General features: G+C 37.6%; 2 protein-coding genes across 2 annotated transcripts in view; one reads left to right on the forward strand and one right to left on the reverse strand.

Annotated features, from left to right (window-relative positions):
- Positions 1 to 833: 833 nt before the first annotated feature.
- LOC125225358 (queuine tRNA-ribosyltransferase accessory subunit 2) lies at positions 834 to 7,681 on the reverse strand. The gene is made up of 7 exons (XM_048129031.1): positions 7,492 to 7,681; positions 7,132 to 7,400; positions 6,485 to 6,666; positions 5,525 to 5,694; positions 2,574 to 2,776; positions 2,115 to 2,240; positions 834 to 1,077 (listed from the first exon to the last, which is right to left on the reverse strand). The coding sequence occupies exons 1-7, from the start codon at positions 7,606 to 7,608 to the stop codon at positions 840 to 842; spliced, it is 1,305 nt and encodes a 434-aa protein (XP_047984988.1). The 5' UTR covers positions 7,609 to 7,681; the 3' UTR covers positions 834 to 839.
- The window catches only part of LOC125225359 (odorant receptor 2a-like), a 60,625-nt gene continuing 38,188 nt past the window's right edge, over positions 1,029 to 23,465 (forward strand). Inside the window, exon 1 of the mRNA XM_048129032.1 lies at positions 1,029 to 1,099. Coding sequence (XP_047984989.1) covers positions 1,029 to 1,099 — 71 coding nt within the window. The remainder of the gene's footprint in view (positions 1,100 to 23,465) is intronic.

The following is a 23,465-nucleotide window of genomic DNA, read 5'->3' on the forward strand; positions in this document are numbered from 1 at the left end:
CGGTTCTACGGCTAATATGGCCAGCCCACTGCCACTTCAGCTTGCTAATACGGTGGGCTATGTCGATCACTTTGGTTCTCTGCCGGATAACCTCATTTCTGATTCGATCCCGCAGAGAGACGCCGAGCATAGCCCTTTCCATAGCCCGCTGAGCGACTTTAAACTTGTGGACCAGCCGTACCGTCAGTGTCCACGTTTCGGCTCCGTACGTCATGACGGGTAGGACGCACTGATTGAAGACTTTTGTCTTCAGGCACTGTGGGATCAACGATGTAAAAACTCGACGTAGCTTCCCAAATGCTGCCCAACCTAGCTGAATTCTTCTATTCACCTCATCCTCGAAGTTGTTTCTACATTGCAGATGGGTAGAAACAACTTCGAGGATTCTAAAAGCCTCCAAGACTTTAATTTTGAATGTAGGTAGTCAAATCCACATCAATATATTTTACCTACTGTCTATCAAGAAATAGCTACATGATTCCCAGTAGCTATCACCCAAAATCCTGCACTGCTTTTAGACAAAAAAAAATATGCCATGGTGGCATGGGTCAGAGTTCACTAGCGTCAACTTTAAATAATTTAAAAATGGCCGGAATAAAAACGTATGTAAAACTATGGAACCGGGCAATAGTAACTACTGGAAAGAACTAATTACTGGCCTTAGCGTCTATTTTAGACGATCTATGGTAGAAAACATCGGCGGCTTAAAATACCGATGTCAGATCGACCGCGCCACCAAAGATAGGTACATACTTAATATAAAAAATTGTGAATTGCGCGCTTGCCTCAGTCGTAACAATTCAATGTAAGGATATTACTTGTACACAATACAAATACTATCAAGCATTACCATTAGCTACACTACAAACTTCATCAGTTACCCGAATCTTTTTCACAGCAGCCGCCTCCACATTCTCACTGTCAGTTTTACACACCGTTACTTCGTCAGATTTCACTTGAGAGTCTTTATACAGTTCATACTGTTTTGTGATGTGATTTCGGAATGTGTCAAATGTTCTTACGGCAATATGTCGACGGGCGTGATGGAACATCTGGTCGAAGTGATGGAGATTGTGGCTGGAATGACAAAAAAGAAAAGGTAAGTAATTTCAAAATAAATAGAATCCATACTAATATTATAAATGGGAAAGTGTGTCTGTTCGTTTGTCCGTCTTTCACGCCAAAACGGAGCAATGGATTGACGTGATTTTTTAAAGGGAGATAGTTGAAGGGATGGAGAGTGACACAGGCTACTTTTTGCTCTTTCTAACTCCTTACTTTTCTAAAATGGCGGGTGAAAGTTTGTATAGAGCATTTCGCAATTTTCGAATTTATCGCGAGCGAAGCTGAGCGCTAATGCTAGTAGAATATAATTTATTCGTGAACACAGTCAAGATTTTACACATTACAACACAAACAAAAAGGAATGAAGTGCTACGAAATGGCCTCAACTCAGCGTGTTGCTGCTGACTTCCAGCACTGATCTTCCAATGAGACCATCAAGTGAGGAAAATTCACATAAGGTAACAAACAGAAAAAAAATACATACAAAAACATTGGACAAAAAGTTAAATGGCAACAATAGTGAGAAACGAATAAAAAAACTAAAAAATAATAACAAACTGTGAATAATATGTAGTTGTAACATAGGTACTTAGGCTACATTATAGTAGGAAGACATTTTCTAGTTGCATTTTAAGCTGTAGCCAAATTGCAAAAATACTGAACAAAATGAATCGCTACTAACAGCGACATCTCTACACCATCCTCATAAACATTTGGTCAATGGAATGGACGTCGCCCAATGCTAACTTTCTTAGTACAAGATGTTGAAACTAGATGGCGTTAATTTAAATAATTTCTGTACAGTCGACTACAAAGAGATGTATCCACTTTTTCACCTTATTGCAATGTGACAACAGAACATAGAACCATGTCGGATTTTCAAAAAGCGATAAAATAGTTATTATAAGTACACAATCTCAATTTAACCATAGAAACCTCAGGAATCCTCAAACTTTGTGCATCGTTTGAATTATTTTCGATTTTAGATTTCTCTCTTCGAGACTATTTGACAGTGCGTTAATTTTATTGAAACGATTTAAGTAACTTACATGCTGAGCAGCACAGAAGCCAGCATTTCCCGTGTATTTCGAAGGTGTTGTATATACGCCCGCGTATATTTCTTGCACGCCAAACACTCGCAACCCTTTAGAAGGGGACTGAAATCTTCTTTATATCTGTAAATTAAAAAAAATATCTTATATAGACTTAGAGATAGATGAATACCAAAATATCTTTAATTAGCATAACTACTAGGGATTAAGTTGTGATGTGGAACACTCTATTTCGTCACTGTTAAGTCTGTAAAAATGGTTTAATGTTATATTTTCAACACTAGTGATAGAAATTAGGAATCTAATGGTATTGACCACTTGTTTCCAATCCTACAAGTAAAATCAAAATGCGTAGAAATGGAATAATAGTGAAATTGTATGGAATCATCGGTCTCCTGATCTGTCATTTTTGTTCTTTTCAACAAGAATAAAAATATTAAACACTTTTCCACTTACTTGCTATCATTTAAATCTAATATACACAATTCATCACAGTTTTGGTCAAGATGGAAGTTTAACATCAAGGCGAATCCTTCATTGGTCAGTTTCACTGGATAAGATCCGTCGAAGACATCATAGCCATTGCCTATTGCTGCCATTATTGCAGCGGGGTTCCAGAAACCTTCCATGATGCGAACCATCTCTGTAGGTAAAGCTTCCTGGAAATACACATATGATTGTTCATCAAGGAATCTCCAAAGTAAAAGAAACTATAAGGACAGTGTTATTCCATTAGATCATAATAAATGTTATTACTATTCAGTAATAAAAGTCTTTAATCTGTGTGGAACTTATTGCCACATATGACCAAATTGCAGCGGCATCGCTCGCGTTAGAAAGAGACAAAAAGTAGTCTATGTCACTCTCCATCCTTTCAACTATCTCCACTTAAAAAATCACGTCAATTCGTCGCTCCGTTTTGCCGTGAAAGACGGACAAACAAACAGACACACACACCCCATTTATAATATTAGTATGGATGTAATGGTTCCCTGTTCCATACAGTAGATTTAGTGCCATCTCAAGTCTGACCCATATTTAATCTACTGCCTGGTATTCTGGTATTACAAAGTCAACTATTTATGTGGCACGATAAAAATTGGTGGTGATAAGCAATAATGTGTCAACCCACACGCCAACCATTTTGAGAAAATGGCGTCTAAAGATTTTTTCTCATTTTTTTGTGTTTCTCATAAAAAAAATTGTTTTTTATATAGATTGTTGTGTTTTTCAGCTATAATACGTTCAGTAGTAGTGATTATTGTAGCTTAATTTCAAAACAAACTTCAATTTGACGAAATAATGCCCTTTTCTTTTATTGCGAATTGTTCGACGACGTCAAACTTTTTCAAGACTGTGTTATGATACTTAACCCACTTTTGCTAATTGTTTAAAAATATCTATGAGTCTTAAATAAACATGTTAAAGCACATAAATTGTTATTGTAAAATACTCTACCTATGCATATTTTTAACTTTATAAGTGTTAAGTAACATATATTATTAGGTATAAATAATAAAATAATAATAAATATTATAGGACATTCTTACACAGATTGACTGAGACCCACGGTAAGCTCAAGAAGGCTTGTGTTGTGGGTACTTAGGCAACGATATATATAATATATAAATACTTATATACATAGAAAACATCCATGACTCAGGAACAAATATCTGTGCTCATCACACAAATAAATGCCCTTACCGGGATTCGAACCCGGGACCGCGGCGTAGCAGGCAGGGTCACTACCGACTGCGCCAGACCGGTCGTCATGTAGGAATCAATACATTATTTATTAATCAAAACTTTTAATGATTTTTCTACTCCCGAACTGTTATCCGTCATTTACAGGATTGTGCGTATCGAAAAAACTGAAAACGCATTGTTTGGTTCTGTAATCATGGCAACGCATTGCATTAACGATACTGCGTGCGTGCGCGGGAAGGCTTTGGGCAGCTGAGCTGACAGTGCAAACCTTTGCAATACAGGAAACAGTGTGAATTTCGCGAGAATTATTTAAAAAAACTATTAAAAACTAAGTGCATGGTCGTTGTAAAAGTATTGTATGCAATGGTGTTTAACTGACTCCAAAATACTCGTGGAAAGTACGCCACTCATATTTCTTGACCTCCTTTAAACGCCTGTTGAATAAAATACTATAAATTAACTATTAGAGTAATGATCATTTCTAGACACATATTTAAATTATCTGTGCTTTTTCAACAAAAAATCGTTACAAAAATCAAATAATCATCTTTTAAAAAAACAAACTACTTATCTAAAATATACAACAAAATATTTTTTTACGCTAAGAAATAGACTAAGTCATTTAAATTATGAATAACTCATGACTTATACAAGAACAAAACATAAAATATCTTTAACAAAATAATAAACTACCATTCAGTAAGTATTCAAAAATCAAACAATATTTTTATGCATACATTAATACGTCTTAATGTAATTAGTAATTATAAAAAAATAGTAGCTTATATTAGATTTTTATATAAACACGTACTTGTAAAAAATGTTTGCAAATTATAATAACGAATATGTATATTCATGACTTAAAATGTTCAATTTCGTACTGAATTTACTATTCATGTGCAAAAATATACTAATGGACTAAGTCATAACTTATTCAAACATAAATTAATATGAACAGTTATATTTTACAATATAGTGTCATGGTACTTACACCAAAAACGAACAATTTATGACCCGAATATAATTTAACAATAATGACTTATGTTTTATAACACGGGTCGTAGCATAAAACAACGAATAAAATATCATTTTGCAATAATCATTCAAGTCTCATAGTGGGTAACTATGTCATTTTTTGCGTTTTGCAAGAATGAGTCAAGTGTAAAAAAATCGTTGAGTATACCCTCATAACACATTATTGTAATTTAAATATGTCTTCTGCCAATTACTATAATAAGTTAAGGTTCTTGACACATTAATGCAAAACAGGCAACACACGATATAGGATTTGTGTTAACCTATTTTTTTACTTTTGGGATAGTAAAAATTTTCAAAATGAAAAGGTCATTTTTGCAAATAGAAGTTTAAAAATCCAGCTATAACATGGCATTAAAATCTCATTTTTTTAGTTTTTGTGGGTTGACACATTATTGCTTATCACCATCCAAATGTGGTTACTGATATATGTATGTGTGATTATGTTTAATTTAATGTGTATTCCGTATTTTAAAACTATTAATAAAAATTGCAGTATAACAATGCTTCTAAATAAAGCACTTAATTAAAGCACCATAAATACCGAATTAAAATACAATCAAAAATTACCGTTACAAAGAGAAAATGTGGTTTAGATGAAGGATGAACAATAAATCCAAAGAACAGTCTTACTGTTTTTGACAGAAATATATAAGAATACTTACATTAACTCTCTTAAAAATAGATATCACATTGTCATCAGGCAGGTTGGTGTAATCTTCAGTGCCATCCAATATGCCTTGCAGAGCTACACCTGACAAACTTTGCTGGTGCTCCAGAATGTGCTGTATGCTTTCAGTGCATTTCTTTTCATTACCACCAGCTACCACAACACCTATAAGAAACACAATTTAAGAATTATTAGAAGTGTGCTATGTCATCTCATAGTCAAACTTCGGAATTACTTTTTGAGATATAACTACCAAAACCGGCCAAGAGCGTGTCGGGCCACGTTCACGCTCAGTGTAGGGTTCCGTAGTTTTCCGTATTTTTCTCAAAAACTACTGAACCTATCAAGTTCAAAACAATTTTCCTAGAAAGTCTTTATAAAGTTCTACTTTTGCGATTATTTTAATATTTTTTAAACGTATGGTTCAAAAGTTAGAGGGGGGGGGGGACGCCCTTTTTTTTCCTTTAGGAGCGATTATTTCCGAAAATATTAATATTATCAAAAAATGATCTTAGTAAACCCTTATTCATTTTTAAATACCTATCCAACAATATATCACACGTTGGGGTTGAAATGAAAAAAAATATCAGCCCCCATTTTACATGTAGGGGGGGTACCCTAATAAAACATCTTTTTCCATTTTTTATTTTTGCACTTTGTTGGCGTGATTGATATACATATTGGTACCAAATTTCAGCTTTCTAGTGCTTACGGTTACTGAGACTATCCGCGGACGGACGGACGGACGGACAGACAGACATGGCAAAACTATAAGGGTTCCTAGTTGACTACGGAACCCTAAAAATGGCTACAGACACTAGTATTTTGATAATATGATTAAGGATTATGTTACTAAGTTATTAAAATTGAACAATTACAGTTTGTTCTATCACTGAATGTCAAAAAGGTTTCTAAAAACCAATTAGACATAGACACACATTTACAAAGTATTTACCTATCAATGATGATTCTTGCAGTTGCTTAGAAGATTTAAATCGCTTGACACAAATATCCAGCATGTTGTTACTTCTATTCACGGCCTTGAGGACTCTCTTGAAACCTTCAGAATGCGATGTGCGTCCATCTGCAATTGCCAAAATGATATCGGGTTTGAACAGCTCCATAATGTCCATGTATCTGAAAATCATTGTCATAAAGATGTTAAGGGACATTCACTTTAAATTAACAGTCTCGATTTCTGATTGCCATATTGTAAGCATTGAATTTTAACCGTTCTGTATCACATTGACGGATAATAGGCAGCTGTATTTCTATTGTGTCTGCCATAGTGTCCGCCAAGTTAAGACATTCTTTGTTTGATTAGATGCTGTTTGCTTTAGGTATTAACTTCTCGTGTGCCGGAACACGGATCCGCATATGAGGAAACCATATAAAAAATATTGCGGCACACAAGAGGTTATAATTGGCTATGCTTGTAGCTAACTTGTTTTTGCACTGACAGGATAGGATGTGTTATCAAAATTTTATCTGAATTCACATAGGCAGAAATAAACATAAATAAACAGAATTTAAAATGTGTTTATTTAACCAATTGTGTATCATTTCAGATTAGCATAAATTTAAAATTGAAAGATCTTTTACCTGTCAGCACAAATCATTTGTTTGCCCCGTTTTGTCCACAATGGCACCTTGTCCAATTCAAAGTGTCCCGATGGTGCAGCATCATTCACATTTTGCAATGTTGTGCAGGCTATATGGTCAGCAACTCCAGCAAACTGGGCTATGCCCTCGCCCTGAGCTTTGACTCCACCTTCCAAATGACTGGTACTGGTTAAAGGCATCCATAGAAGTTGGGGGTTAGAAAACACCCGAGCTAACACGTCTGCCGTCAAATGAACCACACTCCCTCCCTGAAAAGTAAGAGTAAGTCATTATGTTCACTGTCCTTTGTAAATAATATAGAATAAAATAGTAACCATTCAGTTAAAATGAGATGGAAACCTGAGTAAGAAGTGCAGCTGTGGGAGTTTCAATAATCGTACTAGGTGACTTAGAAAATCCTGTTAGTGTACCAACTCGCTCTGCACCGCAGCCGGCCTGCTTTATTGCGAAACGCATTTTAATTACTATCGGCAGTCTGTAAAACTAATTAACTTCGGAGTCACAAAACATTCGATGAAACAAACGCGCTTTTGACAACTATGATTTGACAGCAATGACAGCATTGACAGCTGACGCATAGGATGATTAGATTTTTGATATTGGCAGCACGGCTGCCGCTGTCAAGTGTGAACATCACTACATAGTATAAAACAAAGTCGCTTTCTCTGTCCCTATGTCCCTATGTATGCATAAATCTTTAAAACTACCCAATGGATTTTGATGCGGTTTTTTTTAATAGATAGAGTGATTCTAGAGGAAGGTTTACATGTAGGTATAGTACCCGTGCGAAGCCGGGGCGGGTCGCTAGTAGATTTATATATTATTAAGCTAGATTGAGTTGTTAGGCCAAAAAGTGTGTCCACATGAGAGGGTAAAGTTGGGGCTGGTGTCCCTCTCGCACTTATTGCCACTGTCAAAATTATTTGAATAACGTCATCACTGTCATTATTTGGGGATACCAGTCAATATTCAAAGTTACTACCAAATCTACTAATACCGAATTAAAGGTTTTTTTAACTGCGCAAATATTTGGTTTTATGGCTTCATAATAATGACTTACCAATTCATTACAAGGTATTAATATCCTTGCCTCGATATGATACAAAAATAATTTAAGAAGTTTATAGGCTCCCCACAGACAGTCTTAAAAATTCATAATCTTAAAAAAAACTTGTATGCAATCTGACAGTTCAAACTGACACTGACAAGACACTGACAGATCTGAACTGTCAGATTGCATACAAGTTTTTTTTAAGATTATGAATTTTTAAGACTGTCTGTGGGGAGCCATAAACTTAGTTATCATACAGGTAAAAATACTACTACTATAGTAATCTCTTTAACACTGGTCACACGTGCGAGAGGGACACCAGCCCCAACTTTGACCCTCTCATGTGGACACACTTTTACTAGTCTGATAAGAACGCCTTTCTGCACCGGTGATAAAGTTCAATTTAGTATGGCAAAAAAAGTGTGAGCTCAGTCCCTATTGAAAGTCCATGAGCGTGAACCGTTTACATTACATTTCTTCACGGGTAGCATTCGCGCGATAGACGATAAAATATCAGGCCGTCCCTCTCGCACTATTATCTATCGCGCGACCATAATTGTGTCGCTTAACTTCAAACCTGGGTAAATCCATTCTGCTTTAAGGTTGAAAATATATAATATAATATGATCTGAAAGATAATCAACCTTATAGCAGAATGGATTTACCCAGTTTTGAAGTTAAGCGACACAATTGCCTGCCTGGTTGCCCAGTTTTTTTTTTTATGGACTTGAGGGCGGTGTTGCCCATAGCCAATGTCGAGTAAAAAGGGTAGGAAATTATAAAATATAAACGCGGAAAGGAATAGGATTTTAATACAAAGTTACAAACCAGGGAGAATAGAGGTCTACCTCCAATCTCCATACAACTGTGGAATAAACATGGCTAAAGCCGAAAATGAATGTGACGAATTTTGGTTTGGCGATGCCCTAGAATTGTAAGTAGATAAATCACGTTCACGGTTCTTAACTGAAAACAGGTAAATAATTGTATGGGAATTACCGAGACACCGCTAAATAACAAGTTATTTTCATACAAACTATTTACCGATTGCATTTCCTAAGGCCCTGGTTTCTCTGACCACCCGCCGCCAGCCGGCCGGCGACCGACGCGGGTCCGCGACTGACGACGTTAGACGCATTCTACCCAAATTGGTGGGAAAACGCTGATAACATGGTCGAATGGAAGAAACGAGGGGAGGGCTTTGCCCAGCAGTGGGACACTAAAAAAGGCTAATAAAAAAACCTATTTCATAAAAATCTTCTTCCTCTAAGAGTTACAATGTACTTGTATTTTTGCACCAAGGGTCAGAAAACCCACGCACCCGCGACCGACGGCGTGTGGCACAGCGTGCGACGCACATCCAGACGCCGCCGGTCGCGTGTGACGGGCACAGATCAATACAACAAGATGGCCCTTACAGGGCGACTCGCGGTCACCAAACATACGACAAATCAGGTTTATAAAAGTTTGAACGCGTGCGACACCGATCAGTAGCGCCCAAGTATACGACCCGCTAACAGTGTCCGTGTCCGCTCGGGAAAAAATCTTAAATAATCAATTTTGGTTGCAAACAATGGTCTCTTACAGCATAAAGTGGTGTGGCAAGTCTTCTAACACTTCTACATGTAAAAAAGATGGAACAACATTCCACAGTTAAGTCAAATTAATTATTTTGTTGAATATTGTTTATTGTCCGCGGAGTTCATTTATACTGGTCAATATGGTTGTGCTGAGCGGCGCCGAGGCGCGTCCATCCCTCTTTACCGAGTTAACAATGTGATATGCTATCCCTTTCACGTAAACGACTAGGCATGGGGCCATGTTAGTTTATGTCTGTTGCGGGAACTTCGTACTGCCGTTCGTACCATGTGCTACCATTTTATGAAATATAAAAGAAAGCAGATTTGTAATAGTGAATAATTATCTAGAATCTGTAGAGTCTGTAGTGGTATTTAGTTCATTGATTAGTTTAGAATATTTAGTTGGTTATTTAACTTAGTAAACGTAAGTAAAAATGTACAGTTTAGTTATTAGTTACTAGAATGATTTTTATTGAGATGCTATCACAATTATCATCCTCCTTGCATTATCCCGGCATCGGCATTCGCCACGGCTCATGGGAGCCTGGGGTCCGCTTTGGAAACTACTACCAAGATTTGGCGTAGGCACTAGTTTTATGAAAGCGACTGCCATCTGACCTTCCAACCCGAAGGGTAACTAGGCCTTATTATAATTTAATTATAATATTATAATTTGTTGCAAAACAAATTCACCACAGTACTGGTACCGGTACCATTGTCTATAATAGACATCTCCCATTCCCATCCCTACTGCTAATCATAAAGGCGCGCCATTATTTGAAACGACCAATGACAGCACCGTGCGCGCCCGCCTCACCCCGCAAGGATTGGTGATTTGCGTCTCGAACAATATCGCTTGCATTTGGCTTCTAGTGGGGTGTTCTGTGGTGACGGGTCAGAGCCAGGGCCTAATTGAAATTGAGGATAATCGTGATTCCACATTGGATGCAAGGACAGTAAAAGTATTAGGATATCGATCGCTTGCGCGAGCCAAGCCGCGCGGGCACGTCTAGTTTATTATTATAACCCGACAACCTTCAAATCAAGGGTGAACCATTGAGTAATTATTACTAATTACTCAAAGGGGTGAACAGGCATCTTTCGGGCTAGCTTACATCGTAGGCCACGTTTTTGCCTTTTATAAAAATTATATATATAAAAAAATAAGTATTCTTTTCATTAAATTATATAAGGTAACAGGAAAATTAATGAACCTAATACGATTCACATTGACAGCTAAAAATGAACCGATAGTTCCAAATACCTTCTTCTTTAGGTTTTTCAATGTGCAACCTTTAAAGCTCGGCCACACAATATGCGCGTTTTTATAGCGTAGGCGGAGCGGTAGCGGAGCGTCAGCGGAGCGCAACGATAGCGGTGTGCCGGACGAACGCTGACGTTGCGCCCAGCGGACGCCGGCGGGAACTAACGAGGTAACGAGCGCGGATTGCGAGCGGAATGCGCGCGGATTGCGAGCGGAATGCGCGCGGATTGCGAGCGGAACGCCAGCGTTCCGCCGGCGCACCGATATTATTGCGCTCCGCTGACGTTCCGCTAACGCTGCGCTATCAAAACGCTTTATGTGTGGCGGAGGCTTTACTAAAATTTGTAAAAGTAGGTGAATCTATCGATGTATCGAAATTTCTGTAGTGTATGTTATCTCCGAAGGCTATGCGCCTTTGACCAACTCTAAGGGCGAGCAATTTGTGCTTACACCTCCTATATGAATCCTTTTGCAGGATTACGATATAGCGATTACCACCTGTGGAACAACTGGAAGCAGCGATGAACGCGTTTTTTGCGTTGTACTTTTCTCGTTATGTTAAGTTGTAAAGTTTTGTAAATAACTATTATTCTAAGTATAGGAAAGTACCCTATTGTAAGCAATTTTAACAAAGTTTGTTTTAAAGAAAAAATATGAGGTCACTATTTCAGTTTGTAAGATTCTACCTTGAACTCATTCCTTACCAGGTTGGTACAAGCGCGGATCCAGCTTCGTGCCCAGGGGGGGTCACGTGGTAAAGGCCCAGGCCCCAGGGGGGGGGGGGATCACGTGGTCTATTTGTATGGCCAACCTAGGTTCCAGGGGGGGGGGGGGGGGGGTCATGACCCCCATGACCCCCCCCTGGATCCGCGCATGGGTTGGTACTTAATAGAAGTATGTTACGGTTAGTAAATAATTACGCAATAAAATACAATTTTACTGTTAACCAACTTCTCCTTAAAAAAAGACCGATTTGGTTAGTTTAAATGCAAACATTTTAGTAGCTTTTTAATATTGTTCATAATGAACCCTAATAAAAATCACGAAGTCTTCTCATACCGACATTTCCGTACTAGGCACTTACCCTTCATGAATGCTTTATTCTTTGCTTGTTTGAAAGACTAGAAGCCCTCGAAGGGTAGTTGGGAAGTCAACAGAGACTTTATTAATTACAAGTGCAAGTTACCTATTTATCTTCAGCGGAAATGAACAGTATCTCTATGAAACATTAATTTACCCCTGTAAGTCTGCGCTGAATACATAAACTGCGCAATTTTCAATATGGCCTGCAGTTCGTTGTTTTATATTCCATTCCTTAAGGCACTTTCATAATTTATTAATTTTCATAGCATTTTGGCTCGCTGCATTTAAGGGAGGGGGTTAACTTTTATTCCCTTAGGGGATATTTGCAATTCAAAGGGGATCTGAATTATTATGTCATATTTAAAATTTTAACATACAATTATTAACGCGGTTCCTTTGTTAATTGGTGATGCAAATATTGCAGGTAAAATATTTACGGCTGTACCTTTTGCCTCGAGCTTCATAACCCGTTAAATAAAACCCTCCCTTTAATACCCGTTTTTAACTCCCGACGCAAAAACGACTGTCTGTTTGTCTGTATGCGTGTCTGTGGCATTGTAGCACCCGAACGGATGGACCGATTTAGATTTAGTTTTTTTTGTTTGAAAGCTGAGTTAGGCTTCCCCCAGACAGTCTTAAAAATTCATAATCTTAAAAAAAAATTGTATGCAAATTGACACTGACAGATCTGTCAGTGTCTTGTCAGTGTCAGTTTGAACTGTCAGATTGCATATAATTTTTTTTTAAGATTATGAATTTTTAAGACTGTCTGTGGGAAGCCTTAGTCGGGAGTGTTCTTAGCCATGTTTCATAAAAATCGGTCCACTATGTCGCGCATGTCGCGCTTGGGTTTTTTTTTTTCAAAATTTTAATTTTGTTGTTAGGTTATATACGACTCGCTTTACTCTGAAACTGGACCACGTAAACGTTAAATAATATTTTCCACTCATGGAATATTTCCTGCAATAAGTGGGGACTATCAGTCCCTTCAAGAAAAGACTGTAGGATTTTCATCTCAAAGTTTGTCAAGGCAAGGCACTTATGATTATGTTATGAGTGTATTTATGACCCCTGCGGTGTTGATTCAGAATTACATTAAAAAGAGAAATTCAACATGGAATTTCATACAATTTTTAACTATTGTGCACACACACTCTGAATTTTTCAGATTATGATTTTTCTCAGATTGGTCTTATTCAGACTGCGTGCGTACAGTAAACGGCCATAAATAATGAACATCGGTTTTTCGTCTTCGTAGAGCGTTGTCTCTTTCTTGCTTATGTGACGTTAATTGTTGTCTCTTTCTAAAGACCGATGTGCATTCTTTATGGCCGTTTACTGATGTAAGACCCAGTAAAACGTAGTGATTCAATGCTCTTTGGTAAGACCGGCAAACGTTCTGAATTTTTCAGATTATTCCAAGATTATTCAATTTGGAATGCTCAATGCTCAAGTTACCTTAGCAACCAAATAATCTATCAGTTTAGTTGACTGTCAAAGATCGTAAAAAGTGTAGGTACACGAATATTTTCAGTGATGTATTTTGATAAATATTGTGTTGATATTTTGTGTGTGTGTATTAGTGCTTGATGAATGTTAACTCCTATCCGATGCTGCAATAACGCACTCGTAAGTCAGATGTATTACGTTTTTTTTATTATGTTTGTCTTCATAAAAAATACTTGGGTCACCCACAGAACCTCTATAGATAAGCCTATTCTGAAAAATATATTTCATAAACCACTTTCTCCCAAAGTACCAACCTTACTAAATATAAAAAACTCCAGTAAATAATCATGTTTCTGCCTCAAGTTACTGAAAGCTTCCATTTCGAAAACTAGTGTAACATCGATTTCTGCCGGATTTGTTCTGCCGCTTGAGTAATGTTATCGACACAACGACAGATGACCTGCCCTCGGGGACCGTACTGTGCTCATATTTCCACCGTCTCGTGTTCTTGCTATAAACCAAACCAGTATTCGCTTGACCTATGCTTTTGTAGTCCAACATATATAGTACGAGATCACACTTATGCTGGAAAATTAAAGCGAGCATATCAGGAAGCGATGAAAGCAATAGTCCTTCTCGGTCTAGACAAAATGGCAGACTTTAGTTGGAACATTACGTCAGTTTAGTCCTTTTATCGCGGAAGGCAGTGTAATGTCGACACGCATTTTACCGTCAATGCGAATTTATTCACCAATCCTGACCTACTTTTATCTAAACAGCCATTTACCTTTTTATAAGGACTTGAATTTTTCGGGGTACTTATTTTACTTATTTAGTGAAATTTGGTTAAAAATTTGTATAGAAAGAGATGTATTATATATTTGAGATTTTTTGGTCAGTCTTTCAACGATCAAGTGCCTATTTGTGAATTGACTATAAGTAAATGAAATTTGTTAAGGTTTTTCATAAGATAAAAATCATTCTGAGCGTTCTGTAAATAACAGGTGCCTATCGTATCCATTTCCTACCTTTTGCGATTATATCGTAACGTAAAAAGTATAAAAATAAAAATATTTATTTAGGTACCAAAATTAATCAAATAACTACTGCTACACAGTTCACATTAAACGATCATATATGCTTACCTGTAATCTAGGTACATATATACTAATAAATATCTATATCTTAGTTTCAATTCACAATTAAGGCGAAGACATTCTATAGACTCGTCAGTACCGCGTCCTCTCCGATCTCTATTTCTTATGTGGTTGAAGAAACAAGAGAATAAAACAGGGAGCAAAATAGAATTCTCAATGGAAAGCATTTTGGCTACAATCCAAAACATATCAAGTACCACACAGAGGATGTCGGAATTACGTTTGAGAATCTACGCCAACCTCTTAGTAAGATTAGCTTGAGTTCTTGTGAGGATTGTTTTAAATGTTGGCTCAGTTCAAACATGCAGCAGTTTAATCAGGAGCAAAGCAAAAAAAAAACAGAAATTAGACTAACATTTTGCAAGAGCATGTATCATACAAAACGTTGGAAGGACCTCAATAGGTAAAATATCGGTAAATTGAATACCTCGAATCCGTGAATTGTCGCCTGCGGTATTTCCGGACCGATACAACCTTGAAACCTTCAAGAAAAGAGCGTACCTACACCCATTTTAAATGCTGGCAACACACCTCCAACACTTTGTTTCGGGTGTCCATGGGCGGCAGTGATCGCTTACCATCAGGCGGCGTGTCTGCTCGTTTGCCTCCTATTCCTTAAAAAAAAAAATAGTTGCGCTCGGCATTCCAAGTTTTTAATTTCCTTTTAATGTTTTTGGATACACGCTCCTTAAACTTCCTGTGACATTTTACTTATGTAAGTATGTAGGTACGATCTTCCACTATCTAACAGTACGCATCGAATTTGTCTGCACATGGGCTTCTGAAAGCCTATTCCCACTACCCGCTGATTAAGTGATACCCATTCCCATTTGTATAATTTAGACCCATTGTTCCTCGGCGTTACTGCCTGTCTCTTGGATAGTAACAGGGGAGTACGTCTTGGAAATCATTGTTGTATGTAATTTGATTATATGCTTGTTTGAAGGGAAAACGGCTTATGGTTTACTTGAAATTTGAAATTTCAAGGGTATTGTATACTGTGGCGTGTAAAGTAGGTGAAATATTAGGGTAATGGGTTTCCACATAATTATTAAATTCTTGCAAAAAAGATGACTAAGTATGAACATTATTTACATTTGAGGGTCACTTACGCGTTTCAGGGTTAGCCAACTATCTCTGAGATAAAAGTATAGGGGTTTACCAGGATTACATAACTAGGAGGAGCTTGATTTTCACAGGTATAACCTAGGTAAGTACTGCAGGTACCTATTGCACAAATAAACACCTTTACCTACTAAAATATAAATGCATTTTCACCCAGACTCGAAACGTTTTACCGATTTCCACGAAAATGCACTTGATGATATGAAACTTTAAACATTAATTCTATCTTAATGGTCCGTTAATGTTTCTCCGCTATAAAATACCTCGCACAAAATGAGCAACATTAATTAAACCTAGCTTATGCATTTTCCAAGTGACCCTAGTTGCACAAAGCTAAGGCTTTTATGCTTTCAGCCGGTTGGCGGTTGACAAAGAGTCAACAGCATGAGACTAATAACACCGTAGCTGCAAATAGAGCTAGCCTCGTTTTCACACTTGAAAAATAGTGAATTTTTCATCTCGAAGCGATATTCTTTAAGCTAGTTTTTATTGGCGAAAACTTTATTACTTCGTTTGGTGTGATATTAAATTCTTCCTAATGACATTTTGCTTCATAATGCGACTGTTTTTATGATGTAACAAGGTTTCACTTCCAAGATATCCAGATGCAGTTAATCACCAAGAAGAACTGCTGTCGAAACCATCCACCTTAACAAGCGAAACAAATAATGTAGATAAGCCATGTAAAAGTACCCTGCAACTTCCGCGTACATTCTACTTGTGCATGTATCAACTCTTTGAGCAACTCGTCAAGGGCCGAGTGCGCGTGCAAGCTTGCATTAAGTTGTGAGGCATTAATGCGCCGCGCCGCCTGACCACGCCTGCTCATAACACGGGACTTAATGCCGACTTTTTGTAGCTGCCTCATTCGCAACATGGCTCGTCTACGCTTTTAAAAAGGTAATTCATATGAATTTCTTTACCGCTTGCATATGCTTGCTGCTTACATTCTCTATTTAGGCGTACTTTTGCATAAAATAACTATGTATACCGGGTGGACGAGATTCGGAAATTGTGGGTGACTTCAGGACAAGTGACGCACTGAAATGCCTATCTATGCTCAGCAGAGGGCGATTAAGGCGGATAATTATGATGATGCCCGTGTGGTGGCGGGTTAAGAATTTCACCACCCGTTTTCTTCCCGTGGGTGTCGTAGAAGGCGACTGTGGGATATGGGTTAAATTGTGGCGTAGGCGACAGGCTGGCAACCTGTCACTACAATGTCACCATTTCGTTTTCTTTCAACCCCTTATTTGCCAAGAGTGGCACTAAAACGAGTAGTTTCATGTGCTCTGCCTACCCCTTCATGGGATACAGGCGTGATTGTATGTATGTATGTATGTAATTATGATGATGATGATGATGGTGATACTCGTACGTACTCTTACATGAGTATCACCATTATTCTATATCCTCTATTTCGGGGCGCTTGTGTGTAAAGTAGCTATTTTTATCTCAGTTGCGAAATTCAAAATAAATAACGAAGCTTTCTAATTGTTGTAATTATTCCCCAACTTTTTAAATTACAACGTGATATTTCGGATCAGTAAAAAAAACAAAAGTATTTTTATTTGAACGTTCTGATAAATGGTGTTATCTAAACTTTTGCAATTATCTTCGAGCTTTCGCGAGTTCTGAAAACAACCCTTTCAGACTCTCGACTTAGCGTTTACAATTTAAAGTAATCTAGTGATTAAGCTTAACTGTTTAGGGTGGTTTTATCCCAGGTTGGTAAGAAGGGACTGAAAGCATATCGCTGAAGGAATAAAGTGCTATGAATAAATAAGTTTCCCCGCAAAATGATACCGTGGCAAAGGAATAGCCTCGCAAATGCTGCTTGCTCCGTGTAAGAAATCCTGGAATCTTGCTTTATTTTGATGAAGCTCAATGAATTTTGAAATACCTTTGTGAAATTTAGAAAATATTAAGCATAGAAAACTGTAAAACTTGGTAGTAAACTTTAGTTTCTTCACTTTTTCATTCGGTTTATTCATCCTTATTAGGTAATTTTAACGTACCTTTCGACTGATTAATCTTTACTGTGTATTTTATAGACTTTTTAGGTAAATTTTTCTTAAGAACATTTTACATCTAAATGACTTCTACCGCCGCCTAACAAAATAATTTGGGCATATTTTTGAAACAAAAGAAGCGTTACGGCAAAGCCTCTATAAACCGTAGAATATTATTCGGCATAAGATTTCAGTTTCGGCCTAACGAGCTTTTGAAATTTTACGAGACCCGCAAAACCGAGATTTGCATTCTAGTAATTTCACAAATGTTTTTTACTCTTTCGTTTTCCAACAATCTTTCCCTTTTACAACCCGAAGTTTATGGAGTTTCTTATAACGAACAAAATACAAGCACTTTTTTTTTGTGTCTGAAAAGTATAGGAAAACTTGCATTTTTAAAATTCCGAATGCCATTCATACTATGGTAGCTATACAACATACACATTCAATGTAAACAGCCGTAGGTATTTGATTTAAGAGGAAAACTAACTCTAATAGTCATACATTGTAAAAAATGCGTCATTTATTTATTTTAGTTCTCAATCTCATGTCATATGTACGCAGCCATATCACTTTTGATCTGACGCAGTTTTTTTTTATTTTGGAGTCATTCATGAGGATGAATATACCTACATAAGGTTCCAGAATTTGAACTTCAGCAGTTTCAGCACACGTTGCTAAAATAAACATCGTCTGAAAAAGATGACGTTCCTCACGAGATTAAGTGCCGGTTGCATCAAACCGCCTGTCACCGCAATAGCGTTCGTTAAATTTTATTGTATGGGAAGTTCCATAGTCGTCTGCTGCGTGACGATGATGTGTCTGTCAAATGTGGTTGATGCAACTGGCTCTAATACTCTTTTACTATCTCAGACGATGGCTATTGCGAGCTTTATTAGTCATTAATAGAACGTCAATAGACCTTTCTCCTATTAGTCTATACCTTGTTACCTTAGGTACAGTAGGATTGTGGATGGCTTCGGCATGCATAATATATTATGATGAAGGTCTTATAAGCCACGAGACAAATTAAGCAAGAGGTCAGACTGAGCACATCCGTCAATGGAAAGTACTCCATTACGTCCTGCCTATAAATTTATGGCTTATACAACACATTTGTCAAATCAATGACCCCGTTTCGAGGGCCATAATGATTGCGGTGCGCTAAACACGTGAGGGGAGTATTAAAGTGTTTAGATGTCAATATTGTCATGTTTTGCTGACTTTTTTCACGGTTCGCGCCATTGACTGAGTATATCGAATAATCGTTAGAAGGTTGTTGGTTGGGTTTTACAAGTAAAGTTTGACTATGTTTTTAAATCAGAAATAATATTTAATTTTTAACACAAAATTACATTGAACGACAGAATGTTAAATTTATTGCATACAATTTGTTTTAATATTTTAGTATTGTACGAAATATTCTTTTTTAACTATGACTACCTACACTAGCTTTTAGTTAAACAAAATGTTAAGCATACTCTCGCAACAAGTGCAAGCTTTTAACATTAGATACGTGCATAGATTAAAACTTATCTACCTCCGCTTCTGACTGTGCTTAGTGTATTTACCTACTTAATGTAACATTTGTAGTGTTATTAGAAAACGCAGAGCGCATATGTGTTCTGAAACTAGCCAAGTTCCAGTACCACTCTTACTAATACATAAACGGTTTGAATGAAACCAAAATCGTGATATTGGAGACAGGTTGCTAGTCCATCGGCTACGAAACTATTGAACCCAATTCACAAAGTCGACTTCTACGACATCCACGGAAGGGAAGAGGGTTGTGAAATTCTTAGCCCGTCACACACGGAGGAATTAGAACACAGACCGAATAAATTACAAATGAATAGTTCCTACACAGCATTAGCAACAATAGTAAAACCTGCGCTCGTAAATTCACACGTAACGTAAAAGCAAAACGAGGGCTTATTGCAAGTTGCAATTTTCAACTACGGACAATAAACAATTCGCTTGAAATAAGAGTAATTACGAGTATCCACCTGAACGGAGCGGCAATAAATCCATTTAGCGCTGAAGGGGCGCTGATTCCTCCGACAAAAGCCGAGCTGGTGCTTGTAATTTAAACTTTACACTTGTATGCAACTGTCCATAACGTCATTACACGGGTGGAATTAGTTCGCAAATTTGGACATTTTCACGGCAGAGGTGCGAAGTTTAAGAAATTCTGGTAATAGAATCACAAACTATACTTTAATGAGATGGTTATAGCAGGGAAGTGCTAGTTCAATTCAATCTATTAATGCACTAAACTATTTGTGTAATTTAGAAAACTTGTTATAATTAATAAATTTTTGACAAAATCATAAAATCAACACTTTCCTTTAGAGTGCCGAAAAAGGGTTATGTTTTGGAGGTTACTATTTAGATATTTAGAGACGTTTAATAATAATTATGTTATTATTTTGTTTGACATATTGCAATCAAATGGTAATCATGAAACTTAAACTAAAACTCATTTTGATTCTACTTCTTCATTAATGGTATAAGATAAGATATTTTCACATTATATTCTCACATTGGTAAAACTTCTTCAAGTAGGTAATATATTAAAAACTGGCATCAACAAGTAAACTAAACAAACATCACCCACTACGCGCATCCCCGTCCCTTACATAATCAGTGTCCGACGTAACATATTAAACTTTTTCTGCTCACAGGGGCCGCGAAAGAGAAAACGAAGAGCTCTTTTTGTGCCTCTGAAAAACTGGTGTAATTTATTTTCCCTTGGTGCAATATTTAGTGCTGTCCATTACTAGAGTTCGCGACCGAACATTATTCACCGGCATCCATCTTTTTTCTCGACCACGCGTGGTCCTCGACATTAGCTTTTTCATTCATATTCTTCCCAAGCTTTCCAATATTACAAGTCGTTCTTGCTAGAAATATTATTAGTAATCGGGACCATCCATCTTTCGGAACCTGATGGCTTTGCGCTTTTGTTTGGCTGAAGGGTTCTTCGTCGTAGGTGGCAGTCTAATTTTCCCTTTGCCTCTTTTTTCTTTCGGATCCGTGTTTAAAACACGGATCTTACTCTACTTACATGTTTTCTAAATTGAGTCTTAGTACTATTGAGGTTCGACTTTTGACTTTTCAACTAAAAGTCGAAATAGGTATTGTTGGTATTAAGCAAAGTTGTTACGCTTTCAGCGGCAAACTTGAAAGTTCTAAAAAACACCCGAAGGGGGCTCTAAATGGGCTTAGCGACAGCTGTTGTAGACAATTGTAGCTTAAACCTGCCATCAAACTGTGTGGTACAGAGATAGTGTCTTATTGTTATACATGTCGGTCTCTTAGTAGGTATGTGCTTTAGAAAAAAAAATGATACTAACAACTTTTGGAGTGTTGCCTAGATGTTGAACTCGGAGGTTGGAAGGTCAAATAACAATTGATTTCGTAAAAACTAACGTCTACGCCAAATCCTGTGATTAGAAAGAGTTTCATAAGCTGTGGCTAAATGCCCAGATAAAGGAAAGAAGAAAACTAACAATTTTCGGGTTACTTATTAGTTTTATACTTTTAAGAATCACTAAGGATTTTGTTTTAACAAAGTGCCCAAACCAACTTAACCCTACCAGGTATTATAACACCGATTCTTTTTTTGGCTTTCTCTAGTGGGTAAGTGAGAATTATACCAAAATATCCCGAAAAATCCGTGGGTAAGAATTTTTGCATTTAGGGTTAGCTTTTGACGCTAGGGTACTTAGACTATACAAACTTCTTCCATCGTAAGATGTACTCCTAAGGAAAAGGATTAAATTAACCCAGATAATCTAACGGTTATGGATAATCTAATGGAAGAAGTTTGTATAGCCTAAGTACCCTAGCGTCAAAAGTGCTCACAAGCACACAATGTCAATATTCGGCGTGCATTGGCAAATGTTTGCGTTCGCGAAGTGATATCGCGATGCACTGCGGACGTCCGCCGGCGTCGCGACGCTAATGCGCCCTGCACTTAGCCCAATCGCCCGACATGGCGCGAGGTGAGAATGTGACTGTTGCTGATACGGGAAACTAATCTACCATAGAATGTTTTAACAACTACTCGTACTAAAAAAATACAAATAAAATTTTCTTTGAAGATAATTTAATTTGTTCTAACTAAGACTATGTTTAAACTTATGTAACGAACCGAATATAGGTGAGACCAAGGCACATCGTCTCCGCTGGCTTGGCCATTTTATAAGGATGGGTGAGGATCGGGCAGCCAAGAGTGCCTATCTGGGTTGTCCTGCTGGCCATAAATATCGTTGGGCAGATAGAGTAGAGAGTTGGAGACAGATCTCCGTGAACTCGGTGTCAACGAGGGCTGGCGAGTGGTCGCTCTGGACCGCGTAAAGTGGCGTGCTCTTGTGTTGGACGCCAAGACTCACTTTGGGTCGTCGCGCCAACAAAGTAAGTAAGTAATGGGGTCTACATAATTATTATTTTTAGTTCGTCGACCATCCGCCGATAAATGGGTAGGCAAACTGACGTCTGTTAGCCCCTTTACATTCTATACATAAACATTCTTCCTTTACTGTTGTAGACCGAGAGTTAGCAAAAGTCTTAATTTTAGTATTTTTGTGTACTCGCGACAGGTTTACATCCAATTTACAGGACAGCGGTGATTCGTCGAAGGCTATCAGAGATATCTGTTTCAGTTAACCTTGATAAAAAAATATTTATAATATCCAGATATTCCAGATTGCGGATAGCTATGTATTCTTTTTCTGCAATTTTTCGTTAGATTGTAAAATTTTCAAAATGGCGGAAATTGGAATAAATTTATTCAGCGCTAGATCTACGGCACAAGTCATCCAATTTTAAAATGGTTTGGATACAAATCATGGCACCATTTACCCTCCAGATACCTTTAATAATGTATCTTTGAACGTAAACAAGGGTTTACTCATCTGAATATCCTAATCCTGTAGTGGCCAGTAATCAGTCGGGTGTAGGGATTGCAATCCGGTCCGGTGGATCCGGTAATCCGGCCGGATCCGGTGCTTTTTTCATGCTACCGGATCCGGTGAAATTTGCCGGATCCGGTACCGGATCCGGTAATGTAATTTAATATGTTAGAATAGTGCAAAAAAATAACATTTACGCTAACATTTGAACGTAGCTCAACAGGGGATTGAAATCCGGTCTGATTTCCAATCAAAAAATAATTTAATACGTACGTTTTTTGCATTACTAGGCCGTTTGAAAGTAAAATAAAGTGCTCAAGTGACGCGTCAAACTTTCCGTCTTTGAATCTGTAGAGAAATCTGTGCAATTGTTTGCTTGGATGCAAAATGTGGAATAGTGGAGAGTGACAAAGGGCCATACGACAAAACTTTTCGTTAACATGTCACTGAGGTCGATCCTTCGCGTTTTCTGGCCAAACACTATCCGACACTATGGGTTAAATTGTGGCGTAGGCGAGAGGCTGGCAACCTGTCACTGCAATGTCACAATTTTTCGTTTTGTTTCAACCCTTTGATTGCCAAGAGTGGCACTGAGACTATAGTAGTTTCATGTGCTCTGCCTACCCCTTTATGGGATACAGGCGTGAATGTATGTATGTATGTATGTACACTATCC

Source organism: Leguminivora glycinivorella, chromosome 4 (genome assembly GCF_023078275.1).
Source record: "Leguminivora glycinivorella isolate SPB_JAAS2020 chromosome 4, LegGlyc_1.1, whole genome shotgun sequence".
Taxonomy (NCBI): domain Eukaryota; kingdom Metazoa; phylum Arthropoda; class Insecta; order Lepidoptera; family Tortricidae; genus Leguminivora; species Leguminivora glycinivorella.